General features: G+C 41.9%; 1 protein-coding gene across 1 annotated transcript in view; it reads left to right on the top strand.

Moving 5' to 3' along the window:
- TBC1D22B (TBC1 domain family member 22B) overlaps positions 1–16,065 on the top strand; it is an 81,275-nt gene that overhangs the window by 6,918 nt on the left and 58,292 nt on the right. The window contains exon 2 of the mRNA XM_030315407.2: positions 10,864–10,920. Coding sequence (XP_030171267.1) covers positions 10,864–10,920 — 57 coding nt within the window. The remainder of the gene's footprint in view (positions 1–10,863; positions 10,921–16,065) is intronic.

Consider the following 16,065-nt stretch of genomic DNA (forward strand, 5'->3'; position numbering starts at 1 on the left):
ACTGAGGCCAGAGAGGGAAAGTGACTTGCCCCAAATCACGCTGTATAGCTGCAGATTTCTTGACTCTGGGTCCGGTGCTTTTTCTGCTACTTCTTCCCTCAGTCAGTCTCTGCCAAGATTAGGACACCTGTCGAGGCACCTCATCCAGGCCAGGGGTGTAGACGCTTCCAGTGAAAAGATGTAGATAAGACCTGGAATAGGAGAGACCACTGTGAGCCAAAGCCCAGCTAGTTTCCCACATTCTTATTTCCAGTCCTTCTGGGAAGGGCTTCTCCCTCTTTTTAAGCAAATGTGTTTATTGTTAAAATTAGGGAGGGGTGCCTGGGTAGCTCAGTCGGTTAAACGTCCGACTTCGGTTCAGGTCATGATCTCACTGTTCATGAGTTTGAGCCCCGTGTCAGACTCTGTGCTGACAGCTCAGAGCCTGGAGCCTGCTTTGGATTCTGTGTCTCCTTCTCTCTCTGTCCTTGCCCTGCTCATACTGTCTCTCTCTGCCTCTCAAAAAATGAATAAATACTAAAAAAAAAATTAAAATCAGGGAGTGCTTTTTAGCATTAAATGAAGTTGAGAAAAGTGTCTAATCACTTAAATTATTTAGGAGCTTGCAGATTTGCAACTAAAAACCTCTGTCATTTGGTTATTTTCCATAACACTTATGAATCTGATAGTGGACTCAGTGTTATGGTCCCAGCCTGTCTGGGCACGTACACTGTATTACAACCTATTCTTAGTTTGGAAATGTGTGACTGATAAAATTAAGTGGCTAGAAGATACTAAATTATCACAGAGACAGCATAGAACCCCAGTTCTGGAAGACTTCCATCAAATGAGTGTGTGAACCTGAATCAGTTGCCAACATGTTTGGCTTTAAATCACATAGGTCTGTTCCCATATTTGCTTTTGCTCCTTTGTCAGCACTCAGCAAACACCTGTTGAATTTTCCTACCAACGGTTTTGCACTATGGCGACGATGCAAACCAGCTATATGCCAATACACCCTGTGGTGTTGGTTTTATTAAGGAGAACGTCGGAGGTTGACCAGGAGTTTTGCTCACTTTTGTCTCCATTGCGGTACGTGCTATGGCATTCATTTCTCTGCATGTGCAGCGTGATTTCTCCCAAGATGCCGGGTTTGCCTCTAGTGTTGAGGTTTAATGAGCCACTAGTCTGCCTAAGCAGAGGCCTGGGGTTTGTAGAGTTCCAGTCTTCGCTCATTAAATTTTGTGTGTGTGTGTGTTTTGAAGTTTATTTTTTGTTTATTTAGAGAGAGTGAGTGCACACACGTGCACAACCAGGGGAGGGGCAGAGAGAGAGAGAGGAAGAGGGAGAGAATCCCAAGCAGGCTCTGAGTGCGGACCTGATGCCAGGCTCGAACTCACAAACCGCGAGATCGTGGCCTGAGCCGAAGTCGGACGCTTAACCGACTGAGCCACCCAGGCGCCCCTCGTTAAGTATTGTTAGTAAGTGCCTGCTGGAGTGTGTTGCACTCTGCCGGGTGGTGAGGGGACTGCAAAACAAGACATGGCGTCACCACTGCTCCCTAGAAGTGGGAAGTCTGCTTGGCACCGTGGCTTCCCCCGTGAGGACGCTGTGTATCATTGACTCTTGGGTTTCTCCACCACACATATGTTACTCTGCAATCAGAAAAACTGAAAAGTGCAGCGGGGTGAAAACACACTGTTGAGTGAGAAAAGCAAGACGTGGAAAGGTAAGTGGCGTGTGGTCTTTTGTGTACGGTTTTAACACAAAACAGTATTTTATGTATGCATGTGTGTGTAGAAGTATAAAAACAGATGGAACGGATTTCATACCCACTTCAGGAGAGTGGTTATCTCTTGGGGACAAAGGGGAACAGGATGGGGGACTGCACTTGGGACTTCAGTAGTCTTCCCCAATTTTATTTTCTTAAAAAAAGAAATGTGACACATATTAACATTTGTTAAATCAGAGTGATGGGCTCATGGATGTTTGTTAATTTTTCTCTGTACTTGTCTTTTTGTTTGAAAATGTGAATAAAGTGCTTTCTGCACTTGTGTGGAGCAAATGGTTTTCAAATTTTGTGTTGGAGAGACCAGTTAGCCAGCCATGAAATTAAGTAAATTTAAAGTAGCATTTATGACTTAGGGTCAAAATAAGTCATATGTATAGTGTGGTGCCATTTATATAAAGTTTTAAAACACATGGAAAAAATACTATAATACTATAATATTCTTTAGAATATTATTTGGAAAATAAAAACATGAAGACAAAAATAAGGGTGAAAAATGCCAGATGCAGTAAAGTGGCTTCTGAGGACGGGAGGGAGGAAGAGGTTGGCAGGGTTTGAAACCCATGATGTCTTCTTTCTTTTTTTTTTTTTATTAACTTGTTTTATTTTTTATTATTATTTTTAATTTTTTTTTAATGTTTATTTATTTTTGAGACAGAGACAGAGCATGAATGGGGGAGGGTCAGAGAGAGAGGGAGACACAGAATCTGAAGCAGGCTCCAGGCTCTGAGCTGTCAGCACAGAGCCTGAGGTGGGGCTCAAACTCACGGACCGTGAGATCATGACCTGAGCCGAAGTTGGACGCTGAACCGACTGAGCCACCCAGGCGCCCCTATTTTTTATTTTTTTTAATTTACATCCAAATTAGTTAGCATATAGTGAAACAGTGATTTCAGGAGTAGATTCCTTAGTGCCCCTTACCCATTTAGCCCATCCCCCCCCCCACAACCCCTCCAGCAACCCTCAGTTTGTTCTCCATATTTATGAGTCTCTTATGCTTTGTCCCCCTCCCTGTTTTTATGTTATTTTTGCTTCCCTTCCCTTATGTTCATCTGTTTTGTCTCTTAAAGTCCTCATATGAGTGAAGTCATATGATTTTTGTCTTTCTCTAATTTCACTTAGCACAATACCCTCCAGTTCCATCCACGTAATTGCAAATGGCAAGATTTCATTCTTTTTGATTGCTGAGTAATAATCCACTGTGTATATATATATATATATATATATATATATATATACACACACACACACTACATCTTCTTTATCCATTCATCTGTCGATGGACATTTGGGCTCTTTCCATACTTGGGCTATTGTTGATAGTGCTGCTATAAACATGGGGGTGCATGTGTCCCTTCGAAACAGCACACCTGTATCCCGTGGATAAATGCCTAGTAGTGCAATTGCTGGGTCGTAGGGTAGTTTTATTTTTAGTTTTTTGAGGAACCTCCATACTTCCAGAGTGGCTGCACCAGCTTGCATTCCCAATGATGTCTTATTTCTTATGTACGAGTGGAGCACTGACCTCGGTATGCCTTGTATTATGATCTAAATCGAATTCATTTAAAAAAGTTATTTACTTATGGGGTGCCTGTGTGACTCAGTCAGTTAAGCGTCTGATTTTGGCTCAGGTCATGATCTCGTGGTTTGTGAGTTCGAGCCCCGTGTCGGGCTCTGTGCTGACAGCTCAGAGCCTGGAGCCTGCTTTGGATTCTGTGTCTCCCTCTCTTTCTGCCCTTCCCCTGCTCGCACTCTGTGCGTGTGTGTCTCTCTTTCTCCAAAATAAATAATAAAAAATTTTTAAAAAAGTTATTTACTTATTAGAAGTAGTATAAGCCCTGATTTATATATTTTAGGGAATCAGAGAAGGCATGGGTTAATGGATGCTATGGGGTAGCGTCCGGGAAAATCTCATGGTGGAAAGTATAGAATTTGAAGGGAATGTTTCACTTAACAGAAACCCATGGGGGAAGGGAAGGAAAAAAAAAAAAAAGAGGTTAGAGTGGGAGAGAGCCAAAACATAAGAGACTGTTAAAGACTGAGAACAAACTGAGGGTTGATGGGGGGTGGGAGGGAGGGGAGGGTGGGTGATGGGTATTGAGGAGGGCACCTTTGGGGATGAGCACTGGGTGTTGTCTGGAAACCAATTTGACAATAAATTTCATATATTAAAAAAAAATGAAGGGAATGTTTCAGATTGGATATGATATTGAAATGGGAGAAGAGCCTGATTCAGTAGCTAAGAAATATTTGGAAGGCAGAGTGGAGACCAGCCCGCTCTAGAGTTGAGTGTGGTTTGGGAGGAGTAGGGATGGTCCAGGCTGACAGGTGAATTATAAATGCTGAGAAATTGAGCACCTTAATCACCAGGCTTTCAGTCAGTCTGCATTTAGTCTCTGTTTCATCTTCGTTTCTCTTTCTTTTCAAATGTCTGGGCTACTTTTTGAGATTCCGTAAACTGATTAATTAAAGTGTTTTAGGTACAGATGCATCATGGTTTTTTAGTTCAAGAGTACGTTAACAAATTCAACATGGGCTCTGATACCTTTGCTGAAGAAGTCCATCACTTACCTTGGCCTTTCTGGCTGTGCCGACACCTTGAGGCTGACATAGACAAAACAGCCTACCAGGCACCTGGGTGACTCGGCTGGTTAGGTGTCCAACTTGGGTCGTGATCTCATGTTTGTGGGTTCGAGTTCCACACTGGGCTCTGTGCTGGTGGCGCAGAGCCTGCTTGGGATTCATTCTCTCTCTGCCCCCCTCTCTCTACCCCTCCCCCACTTGCTGTCTGTCTCTCTCAAAATAAGTACACTTTTAAAAAATTAAAAATATGGGGGAGAGGGGAAAATGGGTGATGGGCATTGAGGAGGGCGCTTGTTGGGATGAGCACTGGGTGTTGTATGGAAGCGATGAACCACGGGAATCTACCCCAAAACCAAAAGCACACTGTACACACTATATGTTAGCCAATTTGACAATAAATTATACTAAAAAAAACAAACAAAAGCAAATAAAAATAAAACACAGCCTACCATGATTTTAAGATCTCCTTCCTGGATGGTAATTAATAGACCTGCACAATTAGGATTGCTTGTTTTTCTGCATGGACTACTGGCAGGTGGTATTACTTTTTTAAAAGGGAGACTCTAAGGACCTTCTCTTATTTTTCTGTCCATTCACCCAGTCTAACCAGCCTGTTGAAATCTTCCTGCAGGGTTTATCCTCTGGTCTTTATATTTTACTGTAAAGAGGCTTGTGGAGTTGGAGAACTCAAGCGTACTCACCTGCGAGTGTTTGCAAATATTAAAATACAAAGAAGTGGCCCTTAAAAAAAGTTTTTATTTTAATTCCAGTTAGTTAACTGTTGTATTAGTTTCAGGTGTACAGCATAGTGATTCAGCAGTTTCGTACATTACTCATCATGCCAAGTGCACTCCTTAATCCCCTTAAACCATCACTTAACTCACCCCGCCCCCCCCCCCCCCCCCCCCCCCCCCCCGCCAGCCTTTCCCTCTGGTAACCATCAGTTCTCTATAATTAAGATTCTGGGGCGTCTGACTTCGGCTCAGGTCATGGTCTCGCTGTTCGTGGGTTTGAGCCCCACAGCGGGCTCTGCTGTCAGCGCCGAGCCCACTTCAGACCCCTTGTCTCCCTTTCTCTCTGCCCCTCCCCTGTTTGTGTTCTCTCTCTTTCTCTCTCTCTCCCCTCAAATAAACATTAAAAAAAGATTTTCTTTCTGGATTTGTCTCTCTCTTTTTTCCCTTTGCTCATTTGTTTTGTTTCTTAAATTCTACATATGAGGGAAATCATATGCTATTGGTCTCTCTCTGATTGACTTATTTTGCTTAGCATTATATTCTCTAGCCCCATCCATGATGTTGCAAATGGCAAGATTTAATTCATTTTTATGGTTGGATAATATTCCGTTGTGTATGTGTGTGTATATATATATATATACACACACACACACACCGCATCTTCTTTATCCACTCATCAATTGATAGACACTTGGGCTATTTCTATATCTTGGCTATTGTAAATAATGCTGCTATAAATATAGGGGTGCAGGTATCCCTTTGAAATAGTGTTTTTGTAGTCTTTGGGTAAATATCCAGCAATATGAATCCTGGGTCATATGGTAATGTTATTCGTAACTTTTTTTAAGTTTATATTTACTTTTTAGTAATCTGTACACCCAACGTAGGGCTTGGACTCACGACTCTGAGATCAAGAGTCACATGCTCTTCCAGCTGAGCCAGTCAGGTGCCCCTATTTTTAACTTTTTCAAGAGCCTCCATAGTCATTTCCACAATGGTTGCACCAGTTTGCATTCCCACCTACAGTGCAAGAGGGTTCCCTTTTCTCCACATCTTCACCAACACCTATCATTTCTTGTGTTCTTGATTTTAGCCATTCTGACAGGTATGAGGTGATATCTCATTATAGTTTTGATTTGTATTTCCCTGATAATCAGTGTTGATGAGTATCTTTTCGTGTGTCTATTGGTCATCTGTGTGTCTTCTTGGAGAAATGTCTGTTTATGTCGTCTACCCATTTTTAAATTGGATTATTTGGTTTTTGGGTGTTGAGTTTTATAAGTTCTTTCTATATTTTAGATACTAACCCTTTCTCAAATAGGTCATTTGCAAATATCTTTTCCCATTCAGTAGATTGTCTTTTAGTCCTGTTGATTGTTTCCTTCGCTGTGCAGAAACTTATTGTTTTGATGTAGTCCCAATAGTTTATTTTTGCCTTTGTTTCCCTTACCTCATAAGACATATCTAGGAAAGATTTGCTATGTCTGATGTCCAAGAGGTTGCTACCTATGTTCTCTTCTAGGATTTTTTGGTTTCAGGTCTCACATTTAGGTCTTTAATCCATTTTGAGTTTATTTTTGTATATGGTTGTGTATGTGTGTGTATATATATATTATATATATATATATATATATAGTCTTTAATCCATTTTGAGTTTATTTTTGTATATGGTGTAAGAAAGTGGTCTAGTTTCTTTCTTTTGCACATTGCTGTCCAGTTTTCCCGACACCATTTGTTGAAGAGACAGTCCTTTTCCCATTGGATATACTTTCCTGCTTTGTTGAAGATTAATTGACCATATAGTTGTGGGTTTATTTCTGGGTGTTCTAGTCTGTTCCATTGATCTATGCCTTTTGGCTTTTTTGCTTGTGTTTTCATTTTTGTTTTGTGTCAGCCTTCTCTCTGTATGCCAGACTTTCCCGTTATTCTTTGATCCCTCTTATTTTCTTTCTCCTTTTTCTCTGCCTAGGAATCTCTGTAAACATGTTAAAATTGTATTTGTATCTCTATAGTAGTATAGGTAATGGTTTGTTTACAAATTACTGAAGAACCTTTCAGAAAAGTTTGGGGAGTTAGAGATTCTTAATAGCTAAAAAGGTCAGAGCTATATCCATAAAGATTGTACATAAGAACATTCCCGCTGGAATCTTAGTAGAAATCAATATGAAAATGATTGAATTGGCTGCATTTTTATTTAAAAGCAACTTTGGGATCACACTGGTTATGTCAAACAAGGTAGTTGGTAAACTTGTTCTACTTTCTAAATGTTGGTAAGGAATAAATTACCAAAATGGGAGGGAGGAAGAAAGCCAACATTTCTTGGGCAATGAGCATGTGCCAGGTGGCATTCTGGATGTTTGCAAATCTACCTCATTACCTGCTAGTATTACTACCCGCCAGGAATTGTGCTAAAGGGCTTTTTACACGTTGACTCATTTAAACCTCCCAACTCTCTTAAGATTGCTTCATTTATTTCCTAAAAAGGTGATACATGTCCATGATACCAATTCAGAAAGTTTGTAGTAAAAACTCAGCCTCTCTGCTGCCGGGTTCTCCAGTTCCTCTTCTAAACCCCTGCTGCTGGTGTCATGTGTATTCTCTCAGAGATCTCTAATCATAGAGAAGTATGCGGATTTGTTTTATTTTAAAGGTTTTCCACAGAAATGACGGCATGTTATGCATACAGTTCTGCATCTTTTTTTTAATGTTTTGTTTATTTTTGACAGAGCACAAGTGGGAGGGGGCAGAGAGAGGGGGGGACACGGACAGCAGCGTGCCCCTGCATATGTTTTTAATTAAAACATTTAATTGATGTTTTAGAGTTTGTTTCGTGCCAATGGGTATAGAATTGCCCCATTCTTTTTTACAGATGTACCAGCATTTATTTAATCAGTCCCCTCTAAATAATAATTTTCTTTTAATGGGTAAGTTCAGCCCTTTTGTATTTGCTGGAATGACTGATATATTTTATTGTAGCTCTGTTTTTAATGTTTTCTTAAAAAAATATTTCACTGTAAGGACTACTTGCTTTGGGAGAGCGTGTGCATGTGTATATTCTGATAATTGGGAAAGTTTGTGTTTTTATTCTAGTGATTGCATTTATAACTCTATACTGTATTTCTTGAGACATCTATTGACCGCCTACCGTGATCAATGATGAAATTGGTAGTTGCATTTCTTGCCCTTTCCTCATCTGCTTTTACTTGATTATATTATTTTTCTCAAAGTTTTTTTTTTTAATTTTTTAAAATGTTTGTGTGTGTGTGTATGTGTGTGTGTGTGAGAGAGAGAGAGAGAGAGAGAGAGAGAGAGAGAGAGAGAGAGACCGGGCATGAGCAGGGGAGGGGCAGAGAGGGAGGAAACACAGAATCTGAAGCAGGCTCTGGGCTCTGAGCTGTCAGCACAGAGCCTGATGCGGAGCTCGAACCCACAAACTACAAGATCATGACCTGAGCCAAAGTCTGACATCTGACCAACTGAGCCACCCAGGCACCCCTCAATTAAAGTTTTTTTTTTTTTTTAATTTATGTATTTATTTTTGAGAGTGGGAGAGAGAGAGCACGAGAGCAAAGGAAGGGCAGAAAAAGGAGGAGAGAGAGAATCCCAAGCAGGCTCTGTGCTGTTAGCACAGAGCCCAGTGTGGGGCCTGAACTCACAAACTGTGAGATCATGGCCTGAGCCGAAACTAAGAGTCAGGCACTGAACCAACTGAGCCACCCAGGTACCCCTATTTTTCTCAGTTTATCTCCTGTCCTAAAACATACTTATGCCTCTATGACTTGAGCTATCACCTTTAAATATCTTTTGAGCCTTGTCCGTGAAAGATGAAGAAACCAACATACTTTTTAAAAAAAATTTTTTTAATGTATATTTATTTTTTGAGAGAGACAGAATGTGAGCTGGGGGGTGGGGGCAGAGAGGAGGGAGACACAGATTCTGAAGGAGTCTCCAGGCTCTGAGCTGTCAGCACAGAGCCTGACTCGGGGCTCAGACTCACAAACCGTGACATCATGACCTGAGCCAGGGTTGGACGTTTCACTGACTGAGCTGCCCAGGTGTCCCAGCCAACATACTTATTTGTCCACTCCATCCTCTGTTCCATTTTAACCTATGCCACTTACATTGTTTTTACATTCTCTTCTCTAATCATGAAGCCTCAAATTTAAGACTTAGTCTTAAGGCTAAATTCACTAAATTCTTTACACGAGTCCTTTCACTGTAGTTTCTCTATCTCATTGTTCATTGAAGTTTTTCTTCTAGTAGTTTCTTCAGGAAGGAGTCAAGGAAACCATATTTCCTGGGTTCTTGCATCTTGCAACATGTTTTTCTGTCACCTTTGTATTTGAACAACAGTTTGGCTGGACATATAATTATTCTCAAGTCACTCTTTTAATGTTAATTTCAAGAGTGAGTGTGAGTGGGGGAGGGGCAGAGAGAGAGGAGTGAGAGAGAATCCCAAGCAGGCTCTGCACCATCAGCACAAAGCCCAATGTGGGGCTCAACCCTACGAAACGTGAGGTCATGACCTGGGTTGAAACCAGGAGTTGGTCTCTCAACTAACTGAGCCACCCAGGCACCTGGCCCCTCAAGTCACTCTTTTTTATTGTGACCTATTCCATAAAACAGTTGTGTGGTATGATAACTTGATGAATAATCACAAAGTGAACACCCCAGAAGTGAGCAGGTCAGAAGCCCCTGGATCTGTTCTCGACCACAACTCTCTCCTTCCCTCTGAAGTAACCACATCCTTTTGTGTTAATCCCTCCTTCCTTTATGGGGTTATTGCTATGGATGCATCCCTAAATATATAAATCCTTTTTGCTGTTTTTGAAGTGTATATAAATAGAACAATACAGTATTTACCCTTTTATTTTTTGCTTGTTTTGCTCAGCACATTTGGAATACTCATGCACATTATTACTTGTGTGCCCCATTTTGTATGTTTATGTTGCTATATAATATTCTATTTTACGAACACATTACAGTTTCTGTTGGACACTTGGGTTATTTCTAGTTTTATTTCTTTTCTAGTTTTATTTATTTTTATTTCTAGGAACTATAATGCTATGAATAGTCTTATATATGTCTTCTGATACACATATGTATGTATTTCTATTAAGATACAGATTTGAGAAGAATATGCTAGGCTTTAGGGTATGCATATTTCGTTCCTCCTGGATATTGCCAACCTGTTTTTTTGAAGTGGGTTGTATCACTTTATGCGCCCACCAGCCATCAGTGAGTCACTTGGGTCACCCTTCCCTTGGTAGCTAGTGTTGCTTCACTGTTGTTTAGCCCAGGTGATCTTTTGGGGTAGGTGATCCTCTCATTTTACAGACGAGAAAACTGGCTCAAAGTGGTCCAGTAATTTCGCGCAAGTTTACAGAGGTGGCGGATGCCAGAACTCGAGTTCTGGTTCAAACCATGCTGTCTCCAGCTCAAAAGCCTGTTATCTTTCTGTGCTGTCGTCTTTACCGATAGGACTTCCAGTCTGTCAGGTATATAAGGTGCTGAAGCCCCAGTGGGAAATGAACATTCTCCAGAGACTTAATTTTTTTTATGTTTATTTAATCTGTATACCCAACGTCCGGCTTGAACTCATGACCCCGAGATCAAGAATCACACACTCTGCCTGCCCCCAGGCTGAAAGGCTTGGATGTGGTTGTCTTGGAGGAGACCTGTTTCCCAAAGTCCCTTCCAATTTTGTGATGCAGATGATACTTACCTGACATATTTAGCTTTCTGACAATTTTCTTCTTTCTTTTTTTCTTGGTTCCAGCATCCAGCCTGTGTACGGAGCACAACACCCCCCTCTGGACCCTCGGCTCACCAAAAAGTAAGTCAAGATAGTTTTCCTTTCATGCATGTACTTCTTTTTTTTTTTTTTTTTTTTAATTTTTTTTTTTCAACGTTTATTTATTTTTGGGACAGAGAGAGACAGAGCATGAATGGGGGAGGGGCAGAGAGAGAAGGAGACACAGAATCGGAAACAGGCTCCAGGCTCTGAGCCATCAGCCCAGAGCCTGACGCGGGGCTCGAACTCACGGACTGCGAGATCGTGACCTGGCTGAAGTCGGACGCTTAACCGACTGCGCCACCCAGGCGCCCCTAATGCATGTACTTCTTTTAAAACTCTCAAACCTTCCCCTACTTTGTTGAAATGACAGTTTCTACTTTGATCTTTTCTGGCTTCTCCCCTGCTCTATTTTGGATCAAGAGATGAGCAATCTTCTTACCTCTAAATGATCTATTATTAAGTGGGAAATTAACTCACACCAGAGATTTATTTTCCTGCATTGGAAGCTGGTATATGCAGGGTTTGGTGTTGGACCCTTTGTTCTGATGGAAGGGTCTTTATTGGTTAAATATCGTCTCCAAATTGGATGACTGATGACCTTCTGGTAGGAGCCTCCTTTCTGGGGTTCATTGCTTCTGAATATATATAGGTCTGCCATCTTGTCTTCACTTATACTATGAGGACTGGGGCGAATAGAATATAACTGTAGGGCTGGTATTCTTCAGGTCCTCTTTCTCCAGCCTCAAAGAAATCTAGCCATACAGTAGAGTTAAAAGCTCCCTGGAGGTTATTTCTCTAGTAAAATTCTAATAAGTTATTTTCGAACACAATAGAAACCCTGGTCAAACCCAAGATGTGTGCGTGTGTATTCATACCCCCAATTATCACTTCATCGCTCCTTTCTCTCATGGGCCATCAATCAGCCACAGTGAATTTAAATGAAGAGATGCATCATCTTCTCAGATTTTCTAAGAATTTTGGGCTCTGTCTCTGGGCACGCTTCATCTTAAGACTTATTTCCAGGAAAGCTGTAGTTTGTGGTGAAAGCTGAATGATTTGAGAGGTACAGGAGACCTAAGTTGTCATCTTTCTGGGGCCCATGTAATAATATCTACCCTTTCTTTCCTTAACAGTCAAGGAAGGAGTAAAGATAATGTATATTAAAGTATTTTGAATACCTACAAAAATGCCATAACAGATGTACATTATCAATGTTTTAATATTTAAAGTTTTTTTTTAATGTTTCTTTTGAGGGAGAGAGTGCATGTGTGTGCACGCAAGCGGGGGTAGGGGCAGAGTGAGCGAGAGAGAGAGAGAATCCCAAGCAGGCACTGCACTGTCAGCACAGAGCCCAGTGGGGGGCTTGATCTCACAAACCGCAAGATCATGACCTGAGCCGAAATCAAGAGTCAAATGCTTAATTGACTGAGCCACCTAGGCACCCCGGCATTTTAATATTAAAAAAAATAATAACTTAGCTGAACATGTGGTGAACTTTCTGTAATTCTACCAACTCATTGCAAAAAGATGGCAATTTGGCCGGTATGTGGAAGGTACGGTCTTCTGAATCACTTTGGAAGCGCGACTGCTATTCTTTTCTGTAATGCACAGTTTTTACACCAGAAGCCACAGTATAAGCTCTTTGAGGGCAGGGATTTTCCTTTATTCACCTCTGTACCCTTAGTACCTAGAAGAGCACGCAGCGCGTACTAGGCACTTAGTAAACATTTATGGGTTGAAGGAATGAAATCATTGCATGCACTTAGACAGTGAGCTTTACTTTAGTGCTTCTTAGTTTGTACCTTGCTCTTCATAGGGGAGCATGTTTTCTGTGACAATTGTGTGGCATTCACATTAAGTAGAATGGATACTCTTTCCTGGTTTTACCAATAGCAGACTATCTGGTCTGTCGGTCGGTACAGCAGGCACTACTTAACTAACAGTCTTCCCTGCCCCTGCCTCTTCCTTGCTCAAGAACCATAATTTTATTCAGCTCTTGAGCAGGTATCTGTATTAGTTTAAGCCTTTTATAATAATCTTTTGGTAATCACAGTGACTGGCCTGCAGTGGGCTTATGTCATTGGTTCTGGCCCATGAGATGTAAAAGTCTCCTGAGGGAGGGTAGCTGGAAAGATGTTCCTGTTCGATCAGAGAGAGATCATTTTGTGAAGAGAGCCTCTTTTTGTCTCTACTCACCTTTCCTGCTTTTGAATGTGGTGGTGTGAAAATAGATGCTGAAAGCTGTAGCAGGTAACTTGTAAACTGAGGGAACGGGTAAGAGACCCTCAGACACCTGCCGAGTAGTGCCTTGGCATCATGGGTCTTTACAATTTAAACATCAGAGGTTGAGGATTCTTTTTTTTTTTTTTTAATGTTTTAATTTATTTTTGAGAGAGAGAGCGAGAGCGAGAGAGCACAAGCCAGGGAGAAGCAGAGAGAGAGGGAGACACAGAATCTGAAGCAGGCTCCAGACTCTGAGGTGTCAGCACAGAGCCGGACATGGGGCTCAAACTCACGAACTGCAAGATCATGACCTGAGCCTAAGTTGGAAGCCCAACCAACTGCGCCACCGAGGTGCTCCCAGAGGTTGAGGATTCTGTTCCTTGTAGCCAGTTCTCTTCACAGCCAGGATTTGTTGATTGGTAGATCCATTCCAGCGTATTTTATAATTGCCTTTGATGAATACGTGGCTAACACAGAAATCACTCAGTCCACCCATGCATAAGGCAGTCGAGGGTACTGTCCTATTTTATGTTCATGTCAGAGTCACCACACCTTGTCTGCATCTGTTATCGAGTGCATTTTCCCTGACTCTGTATTGAGGACAGGTCTTGAGGAACATTCCCATATCCCAAACTGCCAAGACAAATTTTATATACTTTTGTTTTCCCAGCTATTAGTTATATAAAACCACAAAAGTTTTCACTGATCATTCAGGGGAGTTGGAATCAACTTTATTTTCTTTTTTTTTTTATAGGTTTAATTTTTTCTTCGTGTATCTTACTTAAATATCATTCTCCTTTTCTTTATTTTTAAAATTTTGTTTTAGAGAGAGTGAGAGCTAGGGGAGAGGGCAGAGGGAGAGAGAGAGAATATCCCAAGCAGGCTCCACGTTCAGCGTGGAGCCTGATGCAGGGCTCAATCCCACAGCCCTGGGATCATGACCTGAGCTGAAATCAAGAGTTGGACACTCAACCGACTGGGCCACCCAGGCGCCCCTGCAATCATACTTTCAATAGAAGTAATTGCTTAGCTCTGCAATTTGGGGGGAATAGAATTGTCACTGAATAAATTGCCGCCTCTTTTCATGCACTTGGTGGTTTGTTAGCACTCTGCAACATGGGACAACCTCTAGGTCTGCACTGGACCATTTTACAGTTCCAGATTGTTACTATAAAACATTTATCGCCCTTATTTTAGTACCTTTGTTGGGACATTTTTATTACTTTCTCCTCTGTGTGATTATCATTCCACTTCAGACTGCCATTAATTACTGGTGGTTAAGCCCCATCACAGCAGAAGCCTTTACACTGGGTCTTCAATCATCTAAACTGCATGAGCACAGTACATCGTTCCCTGTCTGTATATACTGACTTCAATTTGCCAAATTATTACCATTACTGATAATATTGCCAGCAATAATTTTTACAGCTCGGATGAAGCTAGCCTTACTGCAGAGTGGCCCCATTGGCCACTTGATGGTATGACAAGCCTCTAAATTTATTGTTTTCTGAATTGCACTAAAGTACGATCCTGGTTGCGCGTTACGAAGCTGGTTCACACGCAGCCACACTAGTTATCGGGATGACGGGATTTATTTGAATGTCACCGAATTCCCCGCTTGTTTCACACCCCTCACCAGTGTCAGACATTATTTTTCTGAGTAAATTTGTGTACTGTTTCTGTTAAGCGAGCAGCCATGTCAGTAAAACGGTGTAGCCTCTTTTTTTTTTTTTTTTTCAACGTTTATTTATTTTTGGGACAGAGAGAGACAGAGCATGAACGGGGGAGGGGCAGAGAGAGAGGGAGACACAGAATCGGAAACAGGCTCCAGGCTCTGAGCCATCAGCCCAGAGCCCGACGCGGGGCTCGAACTCACGGACCGCGAGATCGTGACCTGGCTGAAGTCGGACGCTTAACCGACTGCGCCACCCAGGCGCCCCAAAACGGTGTAGCCTCAATCAGATTACAGAATGATTGATCTTTTGTTTCCTAACCAGTAGAACCTGTAGCCACTCTTGTTCAAAACATCCTTTGGGGCTCGTGTCAGCATTCAACAAGTTACCATTCACCAAACGACTGATTTCTCTCAAATGTGCCACTTAATTACGTTTTCAGGAGTTTTAGGGTCGTGTGCACTCCTTGAATCTCTTTTTCTTCACCACTTTCTAGCTCCATGATCTTGGGCAAATTACTTAACCTCTCTGAGTCTCCTCATCCGTGAAATAGAAGTAATAAGACTCAGGTCAGAGTTACTGGGAGAATTAAGAGGTCTCTGTGAAAGTGCTTTTGAAGCTATAATTTGGCATTCGGTCGTAAGGAGGCGCGATGGAGGTGTCTGTGACAGGCCAGTTTGGTTGTAAGTCTGACACAGATCAGTTTGAACGACCTTGGCTGAACTTCAAGCCACACTGTGGTTGTTAGGATACCTCAGGTTGGCTATCAATTAGTTGGGGCCATGTTAAAATGAGGCAGCCTATAAACCAGAGGTACCCCCAGCTGGGATCACCTGGATTGGTTTTTTTCACCGGGCCTCCTGATGTCAAAAGAGAAGAGCGGTGTGTCTCCTCCAGGGGCCATATTCCTGAATTCAGCCTCTTCCCATTCCGGCTACCAACACACACAGCCCGTTCCGTGTAGACAGGAGACGATTGGCACAAGGCTAGAGAGTTAGGGCTGTCAGCTGTGCACACGTGGGGGCACTACGGCTGTGGTGGTATGTACTCCATTTGCCTGGCAACTCCTCTTCCTGGGCTGCAGATCTTACTAGACCTCCTTTTCTAGGTAGATGAGTTAAAGAGTGTATGCAGGCCGTCAGGTCAGGTAGACCTAGATTTGAGCCCAGACTTTGCTGCCTGCTCATGACCTCAGTAAGCCTCAGTTTCCTGATCTGCAAATAGGAATAATAATAATAATAATAATACCTCAAAAAGTAATAGTACCTTATAGCCTTATGAATGAGCA

This window comes from Lynx canadensis, chromosome B2 (assembly GCF_007474595.2).
Source record: "Lynx canadensis isolate LIC74 chromosome B2, mLynCan4.pri.v2, whole genome shotgun sequence".
NCBI lineage: Eukaryota > Metazoa > Chordata > Mammalia > Carnivora > Felidae > Lynx > Lynx canadensis.